At 35.9% G+C, this 13,039-nt stretch overlaps 1 protein-coding gene across 1 annotated transcript; it reads right to left on the bottom strand.

Annotated features, from left to right (window-relative positions):
* Window positions 1-541: 541 nt before the first annotated feature.
* Window positions 542-12,681, bottom strand: LOC306854590 (cullin-5). Its single transcript, XM_079392737.1, has 19 exons — window positions 12,618-12,681; window positions 10,967-11,076; window positions 10,772-10,871; window positions 10,515-10,691; window positions 10,291-10,432; window positions 10,059-10,204; window positions 9,868-9,948; window positions 9,485-9,578; window positions 8,714-8,844; window positions 8,342-8,449; window positions 8,030-8,094; window positions 7,179-7,311; window positions 6,949-7,080; window positions 6,742-6,865; window positions 6,431-6,606; window positions 6,168-6,329; window positions 5,328-5,446; window positions 5,121-5,244; window positions 542-4,007 (listed from the first exon to the last, which is right to left on the bottom strand). The coding sequence occupies exons 1-19, from the start codon at window positions 12,639-12,641 to the stop codon at window positions 3,813-3,815; spliced, it is 2,343 nt and encodes a 780-aa protein (XP_079248863.1). The 5' UTR covers window positions 12,642-12,681; the 3' UTR covers window positions 542-3,812.
* Window positions 12,682-13,039: the final 358 nt, after the last annotated feature.

Below are 13,039 nucleotides of genomic sequence, written 5' to 3'. Positions count from 1 at the left end.
GAAATACGAAATTTGTAGAAAATCTACATTAAAGCTAGCGTTGCACCACATGCAAATTAATTACTTGCTATTGGTCCAAACGCAGCAGATGATTTACATACTTCCCTTGTTTTGTTAATCATGCTTTGCAGTTACTTAAAACCAAATCAGGTAATGCTATTTTTTGAAAATAGCATTGTATATTGCTATTTTCTAATGTAAGAAAGGATACATTTATAGCATTTCTAGCATTAACAGATGTTTTACTCATATTATAATACTTTATCTTAATATGTTTTCTTGTCAAGTAATATGTTGATTAAGATTCAAAGATCTTTCATTTACTTCAGTTTGAAACAATCAACTCATTTCAGTCTTGTTGTTTCTTTCTTATTTTATGTTTTTAATACATAAAATATTTCTTTATTTGTTTCTGACCTAATCAGACTCACTAAGCAACTGAAAATTATAAATCAATTCATTTTTTATGGAATTGCCTATTATTTGTTCAGGGTGTTTGTTGTGCAAACAGGAGATAATTAAAAACGCACATCAGCATCTTTCAAATAGTTTTTATTTCGCCAGTAAATAAATTATGCAACATTAAAAAATAATAATAATAATCCAGTGCATGAAAAGGGTTTACACTGCAAGAATAGCATCTGTTCCATATTTTCACTGTACAATGGCATACATTCACCTCAAACTTATTCATTCTCAAATATTCTTGAAGCTTTTAAAGCTCCAGGCAAGAAATCTTGAAAACAGACAGTGCATATGCACCTTCTCAGAACTAGACTTACATTTGACTTGTTGTAACAGCAGTGAGTCACACTACAGGGAACTTGTGTGTTCAGTTTTCTACTTGAACTATTTACCAGAAAGTGTATGAGGGGAATAATTGCAGAACTGTCCTCACGTGTCATTCAAATTAATACTGATAACTGTCCAAGTCACTATGAAACCATCACCAGAACATATCTGTATATGTAAGTGTATTATAAAGTGACATATTCTTTTGAGAGTAAACCCAAACCGTTACATTTTAGTCAGTGTTTAGATCATTTGTAATGAACAAAACTCTTCGACTGTGACAATGACGGAAGACTCTAAAAGACAAGAGCGATAAATAAGACACAAACACCACTCCTCCTGGTATGTGATATAGTGGAGTGACAAAGGGACAGTAAGTACACATTATTAGTACAGTATTAGAATTATGAAAATACTGTTGTGCCACTCAAGAAATCAAATTATGACCCCCATCTCACACATGGGACTATTTCAGTGCAATATAATCAACTTGATAGTGAGTGTTTATATGTGTATGCAACTTTATTAGAGAAAATTCCATCAACAGATTTCAAAATGTCTTGTTTCACACTCACTTATTGCATGATACCACTGCATGATGTGCACACAGACTTTATTACTGGAACATACCATGTGCATCAGAGAAAATGTATAAATTTGCAAACAAAGTATAATTCATAATTTCATGTAGCATTCCCTCATAAGGTGATTCACACCATTTTTATTCAGTTTCATCATCTTTCACTACAATGAACTGAAATTTCAGCTTTTGGGACTGCATTTTTCATTTGACGTCATTCAGATTAGCTTTAGAATAACACAAGCACACAACAAACTCCAACAGTGATTGATAAATATGAAAATCATAGTGCTTGTCCTATTAAAATTATATGTATTTACCTAGAGAAATTGATAGAGGAAAACATAGTCAGCAGAAACATCGATTTTAAATTCCAAAAATTAAAATGCATAAACGCAACAGGGTATGACAGCACCCTGTTGTAAAAGGCTACTAAGCGTAAACACGCACACACACTCGTCCTCTCAAACAGGCTTAAGTTATCAATAAATAAAGTGGACAATCAAATAACACAATGTTCTCAAACACTGTTGTACATCTGGATCTTATAAAGAACGGCTTTTCAGTACAATCGAAGGGAACCTTTTCACTATTTCAGTTACCATGTAAAATCAAACACTGGGGATACAAATGAATGACTGCGTTGCATTAAAAACAGACAAAAACAAACAGAATTGACAGAAAATGTCATAGTGGAGATGGACAGTTGAACTGCAGCAATGTTACAGACAAATCAGTGAGGATTTCATTGGGACGTCATCATGTTCTCCTCATTAGATTGAGTGTGTTGGGTTTGGATATGAATGTACAATCCAGTCTAGACGTCATCAGCCAGTAAATATGATATTTTTGTTATTTTTTTATTGAGGACACACTGGCAGGCTGATATAGTAAATACATTGGTGTTTGATTCAACCGTCACTCCAAACCCTCAGAAAAAACTACATCTTAGACTGACCAGTCACTATCACTATATGAAAACTGCTTGAAAAATATGAGTTAATACTTTTCTTTGCACGTATTTAAATGCTAACAGTTCATTTGATTATAATAAACAGTCGATCAGTAATTGCACAAGTTTTTGTTCATGGATACTCGGTCATAATGAGTAAAAAAAAAAAGCCCAGACTTCCTGTTTCCCACTAAATGTGGCTATGAAGGTTACCTCAGAAATAGAGGAAAAACAATAACTGTAATAGATCCTACATTATTTGATTTTGAGATCAGCACTCTTGTGCTTTGCTTTGGCAATGTGTGATTAACAAGAACCGTGAGGTGTTAAAGTTAACACAAACTACTTTTAAAATAACTCTGCCCTACTTGACCTGAGGTTGGAGCAGTGCTTGCTTTACTCAAACTTCTGTAACTGTGCTTTACCGCTTGTTAATGCTCAGCCGTTACGGGGCGATGAAAATAAACGGGGAGTTGTTGCTAAAATTCAACAGGTTCGATGAGTAGCTTACATGTTACAGGACCTTAGTGGGGCCACCTCATCACAAGCTAATCAGTTGGCATCTCACTCGTTATCTGAGACCGATAACGGAAAAGTGTAGTAAACACAAAAAAGAAACTGCAGCTACATTACACTGACCTTCTGACTTGGTGTGTAACGATTATGCATGTACAATGAAAAAAACAACATCACAAACTGATAGATTTTCTCCACAGACCTTGACCCTTTGTGACATCTGAATGCCAGGATCTCTTTTCCTAGCATTTTAAAGAGTAATGTGTTGCTAAAATGCTATCAGCCAAACAAATCTTTCATTTGTGATATTTTGACGAAGAAAAAAGTCTAAATGAAACTCGAAGTCGTGAAAAACAACCCAAATAAAGCCATGCTGACATATTGTGGCGGAGAGTGTGAAAAGTGCTAATGCTAGTCCTCCATCTCGGCCCGTGCTCCTCAGTGACTCCGGTGTCGTCATGCAAGACCAGATGTTTGTGACGGTGGGACGGCTCTCGCCACAGGTTGGACGCTGAGGATGGGACGCAGCGAGGTCTAGACGGAGGATGTGGGAGAGGGAAAAAAAACACTCGTAACACGGCACACACAAACAAGTCCTGGGAAAAATGTGACATTCCCACTGACCGCATGCTGCTGGAGATGTACACATACAAAAGGCAAACCGCCCACCATGCATACGGACTACCAATGGCAAAAATAGAATCCTTTTAGTCTTTTTTCCTATTTTTTATCTCCTATCCTCATCCCATGTGTCTTCACTGTAAGGTAAGGCAGGGATTTATTATTTTTTTAAATACATTTTTTTATCTGATGTGTGACTGTCTGTCGTTAAAACAAGCTCATGACTACGCCACCAGACCAGCAGCCTAAGCAGTATCTTCGAGACGTCACCATCCCTCCCCCGCTGCTGATCCTCGTCAGGTACACCGTCCTCCAGAACGGTCACGGATCATCTCCGGAGTCGTTTCCGCGTTACGCCATGTAGGTGAAGGTGTTAATGTCCGTCTCGTCTCTCTTGATGTACTTGTGCTCAATGAGCCACTCGATCTGTTCCTTGATCATTTTCTTCTGAGGGAGGAACATGTTCTTCAGGATCTCCACCAGCTCGGTCTGCAGCTGAGCGTTTGTGATCTTCTTACGCATCTTCATAATCTGAATGATGGCCTCCTGAAATGTTGCAGTCAAAGAAACAAACACATTAAGTCCACTGTAAAAAAACAAACAGTATTTTACTGTAAAATTACTTATTACAGTACATTTTACACCCAGAAAGGTAATAAGGACATTTTTAAAAAATAACAACGTAATAAAAACATTGTTATTTAACAACTCTTCTGTGTCAGTTTTCGCTGCATGAGAGTACCACGACACACACGTTCTGACGTCAAATTGACGCAAAGAAATCGTTGTTTTCTTTGCGCACAAGAAGTATTCTCATAGTTTCATAAAGTTATGGCTAAACCACTGATGTCACATGGATTATTTAAAAAAATGTCCTTACTACCTTTCTGGGCCTAGAACATGTTAGTTGTGTTGCGGTCTATGCAGGGTGAGAAAGCTCTCGGATTTAATAAAAAATATCTTAATTTGTGTTCCGTAGATGACTGAATGTCTTTGGAATGACATGAGGGTTAGTAATTAATTAAAGAATTTTCATAATTGGGTGAACAATTCCTTTAATTATCCTGTTAGATCTATTACAGTTTTTCACAATATAAAGTAAGGGAATTTATTTCACAGGTTTTTAGAGTAGCATATTTACAGTCTTTTACTGTCAATTACAAACATTTTTTCTTTGGTTTTTATGCAAACAGTGCACAATGCAAATTTCATCAACAGGGTAGAAATGGTGTACTCTACATGCACAGTCCAATTTTTCTAACTATGTACTTCTTAAATTTATTGCGCTAATTAGTTTGTCCACAAGGTGGCAACACTGGCCCGAACAGTTGTTTCATAGTTGAAAAAAATGAAGGAGAAGGAACAATAACAACAAACGACTGGAACAGACGCCTATGTTGATGAGCGCTTGTGTGATGGAGTTACACGCAACTCTAGTTTAAACGAGTACAAAGATATTTTATCGGCATAACTTCTGTAGATTTAGCGCAGACGCTGGACAAGGAAACTTTCTAACGTGTCGAGTACTTCTGTTTACACAGATACTATCAAATGGAGTAAACTTTGAAAGGCTACACATTAAACTGAAGTATACTTTGGGTTTTAGTGACTAGTGTTCATGAACAAAGAGGACTAGTAATGCTTTTTGATGTTTTGTACCTGTGTTCTTAATATTCTAAGCTGGACGATGCCTTCGTTCTCCTCTTCTCTCATTCGCTCTGTCGTCAGCTGCAATCGGCCAATTAGGTTTATTTTCCCCCTCTTTTGAACCTTGGCGTTTTTTCTGAGGAGAAACAAAAATTTTATTATTATTTCCAATTAAAGAGACCAGTTCTAAAGAGCCACCAGGACAGGACATGTTCTTACATCAAGGAGAATTCCTGGTTAACGAAAAACAATGTACTGTCTGTGAAGTCTTTGGGAGAGCTCACTTGAGGTTCATATAACAGCACTTGGCGTTTGAGCTTTGGGAAGGCAACGAGAGACTGTATAAAAAGAGAGGGGAAATGTTAGATGATGGTATAACATGTATAAACAAAGATATTTTAATTGATCATAATCAGTCCATTTTAGATATTTCAAATTGATCTTTGAAAACACTAGTAATTTAATAACACTGTAAAATGTAATAAAATAAATAATGATGATCCATTTTTCATACAACATACATAATAATGTTGTGATATCTAAATTCACATGAAGCATTGTGAATAATTTTAGCTCTAGTTAGCAGTTTTTTTCCTCTATTCACACTAAACAGTACACAATTTTTATATTGATCATTTATCGGCCATAACAAAAATAATTATCAGCTTATCGGTATCTGCCAGAATTTTAATATTGATGCATCCATAGATCATGTTAAACCAGTGGGCTTCAGCAAACTTCCTAGGGGCTCGCATGTTGACTTTAAAGTATTTAAATGAATAAATTATTCTAAGTGCTATTAATATTAAAAATAGAATCTATATAAAACGCAAAAAATCAACATAACTATTGTTTTTACTAAGAACGCAGTTCTTGGAAGTTCTGGAATCACAAAATGAACTGTGGTGAATTAGTTTAATATATCAATTCTTCCAATTTCTGTTTAAAGTTTAAAAACAAGCAGCTTCATCATAAGTACAGCAGAAATATGGTAAATATCTAATGGAATAAAATGCGACATATGGGCCTCCAGTCATGACACTCCAGTCATGTTCTTACCCAGAGAGTTCGTCTCAGTTCAGCATCAGGCAGCTCAGTGGCAAGTTTCAGATTCTCAAAGCTGATCTTCTCTCGTGGTCTTTGGTTCCAGGCAAAAAGTACAGCCAGCTGAAAGGTTGTGACCTCCAGGTCGTACTGCCCTACTTCATTCTTAAAAGTGATCTATCAGAGAGCACACAGACTGATTAGCTACAAGTTGCAGTTTACAGTTACTACAAATCACTACTAAGCACTAAACTACTAAGTGCATAAAATAAACCCACAATGCCATTGGACATGAGGTGGTGCCAGTGGAGTTTGCGGCCACTGTGGTTCTTCTTGTAGAAGTCCTCCACCTCTGGAATGAGGTCTTCCAGCTCGGTGGGCAGAGACACAAACACTTTCTCAGAGCTGCGTGACCACGCTCCAGCATTCAAGATCTTTATGTTCACAGAGTCCGCTGGGTAACAGAAGGAGAGACCGCTTTTGATACATTTAATGCTTCCTTGCTGAGTAATAATACGAATTTCTTTCAAACTTAGTTAAAAGGTAGTGTAAATGCATATACATAGAGAAAAATAGGCTTGTATGTCACCTGGTAAAGCCAGCTTGTTGTGTTTGTGCATTTCCTTGAAAACCTGGTTAAGATCTTCGGACACTTTGATGTCCTGGAACATTCTAGCTAGCTTGTTCACATAGTCAGCAGGCATCCCAACTTCCTGAAACAAGCCAAACAATGAGCCATTAGTGTATAAAACACTGAAGATACAAATTATTCACTCTTATATGTCTTTATTCTTACCCTGAGCCACTCAACCATGTTCTCCTCGATCTCACTGTCTGCTGAGATGTCCAGAATCAGACGTCTGGTCAGATGGGCTTTGTGGTACCTCATGAACACATCTTTATTCTGGACGTATTTTAGCACAAGTAGCTACAGGAAAAAAATTGCATATACATTTCAAAACACTTTTAAGGACAACAACAAAAGCATCAAGTAAACAACATGTGACTTTTACAACAGCTCCTCACCACTTCCTTCAGTTTGAGCTCGATCTCCTCTGAGGTCAGCTTTTTGCTGAGTGGCGTTTTTCTTAGCAGCATGTCACAATAGTTTGCGAGCAGCTCCGGACACTTTGACTCTGGTTGTGTTTTTAGGCCCACTCTGCATTTAGAAACATCAAACACGACTGATACAAGTTGATACAATACTGAAATATGGATCGCTAAAGCTCACTTGCAGGATTATTATATTTAATACGAAAACCACAAAACATTTTTTGAGACTTGAAATAAAATAAACTTTAACTGAAATAAAATATGAAAAACTTTTATTTCAGCTAGTTGCCACAGCAACTTTTCTCATTTTCATTTAATGTATTGTGATGCACTAAAATAACTAAAACTGGAAAAAAATTAAATGAACTGAAATAAGATGAAACTAATAATGAAAATTGTAATAGTAATAGTATCTCAGTGATACTAAAATAACACTCACTTACACATGGGCCCTTTTTAACTGAAGATGTTTTTCCACAGTTTATATTGTAAATCTAAAGTTTTTTTTTCCATTCTTAAAAAATTTCATATACATTTATAACAATATGCTTTGTTATATTTGCTTTGCATTTAATTACAGAAATTTTTAATTATATTTTTATAGCAGATATACATTTTAAATAAATATCTATATGTATTATACATAAAAATGTACCTAGTTGTAAAGTCATAGATTTTTGTAAATGAAACCTCTCCACTATAGACAATAACTTCAGCTTCTGAGTTGCCTGTAAATGTGTCTATTAGTTAAATGAAGGTTATTTTGAGCATCTCACTTAAATGGACTGTCAATCCATTTTGCCCAGAAGGCAGCCGTTACTCACCCCTTCTGTTTCAGTGGCAGCTCCAATTTAAATATTGTGGCATCATTCACAACTGCTTTGTATGCCTGTGGGGAAATATTAGACATCATTAAAAAGGTATGTGAGATATAAAAACTTCATTCATTCAAAATAATAAACACCTCAATTAATTTTTCAGCAAAATCAACAGCATATCAAATGGAGTTATTGTTATATAACCTTCCATTGTATTTCTGTGTCATCACAGATCTCTGGTAACCATCTGCGGTGTGATCTAGTCATGCAGACTACTTACTGAGACCAGAATGAATATGGATAGGGCGGCATGCTCACTTTGTCTCTGGCTGTAAGGAACCGAGGATCATCCTGGAATGCTTCCTTAACTAATTTACTAAATCGATTGAAGAGAGTCAGGAGCTGCTCCACGTACTTCTCAGAGTCCTAAGAGGAAACAAACACAAACATCAGCACAAGTATTACAATGTGGTTGCCTAATATTTGGGGATATATCCTAACACATAGGTCAAGGTTCAAACCACGACAGGGTTTTGGAATAAATTAAGTAAAACAGTGACCATTAATTAAACATTCATCTTACCAACATTAACCAATTATCCTTTATTTATACTGTGAATGACAAAAACCAGCTAATGCTCTAAAATTCATAAAGCTCACAAAGAATAATATTGCAAATGTTTTGCTCACAGACGTGATGGTCTCGGCAGCGGCCACCATGTCTGCCAGTCCAGCACTGACGATGTGCTCCTCTAGGTCTTTCAGCATGGGTTCAATCCCATTGGGCACTTTATCCATGAGAGAGAACATGAGGTGCAGCTCTGTGGAAGAAGAGTTCAGAGGTTTGAAACTAAAAGCTCATGTTTATAGATATTATACAACAATACAGTATGCGATGCATGTATGCAAAGTCCATCTTCATGGAAAACAGAGTACTGTTCAAAAGCTTGAGATCATTAAGTTTATTTGATCAAAGGAATTCATACATTTATTCAGCAAGGGTGTATGAAATTGATGAAATAGAGACATTTATAATGTTACAAAAGATTTCTATTTTAAATAAATGCTGTTCTTGTGGATGTTCTATTCATCAAAAAATCCTGAAAAAAATATTAAACAGCACAAACATTTTCAAATTACTCTTGAGCTGTCAATCAGCATATCAGAATGATTTCTGAAGGATCACGTGACACTGAAGACTGGAGTAATGATGCTAAAAAATTAGCTTTGCCATCACAGGAATGAATACATTTTAAAATATATTCAAATACAAAACAGCTAATTAAATTTGTAATAACTTCACAATATTAGTGTTTTTACTGTATTTTGATCAAATCAATGCAGCCTTGTTGAGCATAAGTGCTTTCTTAAAAAAAAATCCTAAAAACAAAATTCGGAGTGTACAATAAAACCGAAAATGGTACATAAAATGGTAACATTTCTAAATAGCCTCATACTCACTGTCAGTCTCATTTCGTTTGATCATGCCAGGACATTCAGCCAAGATAGTTTCTTTAAATGACGTTACCAGTGTATTCACACAACATTCCATAAGCTGAGGAAAAAAACAAAGCACAATTTCAGTCACACATACCTGGCTATATTATTTTATTTAAATTAAATATTGAACAACTTAAAAAAAATTATACTTTTAATATTTTTACATGTAAAAATACTAAAATATTTTAATGGCTGATGCCCTATTTTATGCAAAATTGTTAAATTAAATCTTTGTCACTGCCTCGTTTCTAATGATGTATTATTTTTTGCGTAGAAGTCATTTAACTTGACATTCAAATGATGTATTATTATTATTATTAGTTAAAAGCCAATCTTATACTCACTGCTTGTACAGAGTTACATTCACGTCTTGTCTCTAAATATCGTAGTGCACGCTTTTCCTCTTCTCTTAATTTAGCGTCTGCCTGTAAACAAAGACATGACAATATATGACTGCAAACACAAGCCTCTCGGCTATGCAATCTGATTGGCTGAAGATCATGTAGTCTAAAATCTGATGTCTGGCAGGCCGTACATATTTCATGTAGTTTTGTACTCCATTCTGCTGCAGGTAGGACGGCGCCTGGGTCCTATAGAACCTCTCAGTGGAGTCTAGGTAGGCTTTTTCAAAGTTATCCCTGTAGATCTGCAGCTTATCATCGGGATTGGAGCATAGGTTCACTAAGAAAGAGATTGTAAGAGACTTTTCAGTTTTCATGAATAAAAAGATTCACTCAATCCAATGAAAAACCTGGAGTGAACCTCACCATATGACTCTCTGACCCCGATGACCAGCTGGGAGTCGAACGCTTCTCCCAGCCGTTCAGCATGGACCAACTTCATCGCACTATCCTGCAATCTATTCTTGATGTTGGAGAATATAGATTCATTCCAAGTGTCCAGCATCAGCTGCGAGAACATAAAAAGCAGAGCAAACCAATGAATCCCATTCTAGGAAATCAACCTAAAAATCCAGATTTTATTATCTTACCTTCCTAACAATGCTGTCCTCCACATTGGACTTCTTGTTGCTGCCCTGTTTGCCCATCAGGGTGATCTCCAGCTGGCAGAACGGCTTGGGCAGAATGTCACACTGCGTGAAGAACTTCCTCCACTCCACGATGTAAGCCTTGAGGAGCGCCGTGTCATCTTGGTGACTGAGCACTCGCTAAACACCAACGATCGAGAATGAGACATGATTCTGCTTAAAGAACATCAACAGGTTGTTTAATCCTGAACCTTTCTTACTGCTTGAGCTTGTTTAATAAAATCTAAGATGTCCTCCTTGAGGGCCTGGTGGATCTTTGCTGGTCCTTTGTCATCCCATAGACAAACTGCATGAACATCTCTGGGAGAATGGAGGAGAATAGGAAGACAGATTGAACATTCAGACTGTAGTTAATGTGTAGGATATAAAAAGATCTGAATTCACTGGAGCCTTACGAGAAAAGATCAAACCACTGCTGCTTGGTTACGGACTCTTGGCGAAGCAACTTAAGGACAATGGGGCGCATAAGATCCCACTTGTCCTCAAACTGGAGGGAACCCTTGTTCTAAGCAAAAAGACATGGAAGAGGATACAGACAGTTAGAGAAAACGAGTGTGAATGCATTCACATAAAACAATGAACCAGACATTATGGAAGGCCTCTCTGTCTCAACATGCCCAGAAAATCAGAAGCCTTATTGAATATGATTCACAAAGCATTTACAATAAGGCAAACAGTATATCTAATGTCTTCAAGAAACTTTTGTGTCCTGGGGGTTTTTTTTTTTTTACCAAATGTTTTATTATTACTTGTATTTTGTATTACTTTTCAATTTTTAATTTCTTTGTTTTTATTACATTATTTTTTCTTATTGTTACATAAGCTTTCAACATCCTTTTCAAATGCCCTTTATTACGTGTAATGTCCTTGTTTTATCCATGAACTAGACCTAGACTTTCAATCAAAAAAATATGAAAATACATCTTAAAAATACATTTTTAAAACCATAATCCAATTTTGTTATTGTGCGGAAATTATACATTTTAAATTATATAAATCACAAATTACAACTACACCTACTGCCACTAATAAAATTTCAAGGTTTTTTTAATTTAATTTTTTCAAATGTTGTACTTGTTTACCAGTGAAGAGCTTGAAATCAAATATGAGACGTGAAGAAAACTAAAAAAGTAAAAAGCAAGGTAAACATCTCATGTGAAGAGAATCATTTCGTGCATAATTACCCAAAACGTGTAAAATTACTATTTAATAGTATTTATTCAAGATTAGTCTACGCAAGCTAATTAATTTAATCAATAAAAACAAGTTTTTCATTTTTATATACGTTTAAAATATCATGCCCACCACAGACAGATAGCATGTAACAGCAAAATCTCAAAAAATAGAAAGGTTTTAATCTCAATATTTACCATTTTGGACACCACTGGTGCTTTTGAACACATCTATTATGCCCAAAATGTTGTCTAGGTAGGCAGCTCACTAGGTTTTCAGACAAAGCCCCTGTATTTAACTGTATTAAATCAAACATCATCTATACAAATGGGATGTCTCTACTCTCTGGATGATTTCTTCACATATTTCAAGTAACGTTACTTATAATATCTGACACTTGTGACATGACATGCGCATCTTTTCTTGGCTTACTACAACACGAAACTCTTAGTAATAACGGCACACATTCACATTTTATATCATTAGCTCAGACATTAGACTCAGTGTCATCAAATCATTGACCAAGCTAGCAACATGCGTGCTAACTGTCAACAGGAACACGTCCCTTTAGGATATATATTTATAAACAACATAATACCGAAGGTCAACACCCGTTGGAGTGAATCATGACTTCACCTCGTCTGCATGCAGTCTAGTATTTTTGTGATTATTGGCTTTATTAATCTGAGCTAGCTCACAGTCTGCTAGCTAAACACAGGCTGCAAGACTCTCTTATAAAGTCACTGGACATGCATGTAAGAGTCCGAGCAAGCCGCTAAATCACAATGGCACAACATAGTCTGTTGAAGGTTATAGGCCTCTAAAAGGGTTTTTGACTGTTTATGGAGAATTTGGAGCTTAAGTGTCTCTTACCTTTAACAAATTAGACATCGCCATGTTTCCTTAACTTATCCCCTCGTCCGTTCTCGCGAGATTTGGTTCGGTGTTAGCTCTGGTGACGGGATCTCCGATTCATATTCAATCTTAATTTGTAAGTGACTTTTCTTTTTGTTTTAAAGATGCTGTTTTTGGATTATTTGAATACTCTATGGAGAATATAGGGAAATATTGCATCATTAATTTGTGTTTGCTGTTGGCTTAATTTCACATCCACAAACAAAAGTGTACTGACTCTAAACCTCTCTTTTCTTTATTCAAATATTCTTAGACAAATATATGGAAACTATCCAAAGTTCTGTTCATTTGAAAGCATTAACTGTATCTTTAGATTCGTCCGTTCTTTGTGTCTTCTTGAGATGTAATAGTATTGTTTTTATAAACAAGTCTGGCCTATA

Source organism: Barbus barbus (genome assembly GCF_936440315.1).
Source record: "Barbus barbus genome assembly, chromosome: 34".
Classification (NCBI taxonomy): domain Eukaryota; kingdom Metazoa; phylum Chordata; class Actinopteri; order Cypriniformes; family Cyprinidae; genus Barbus; species Barbus barbus.
Note: the sequence above shows the minus strand (reverse complement) of the source record. Positions and strands in the feature narration are given on the sequence as shown.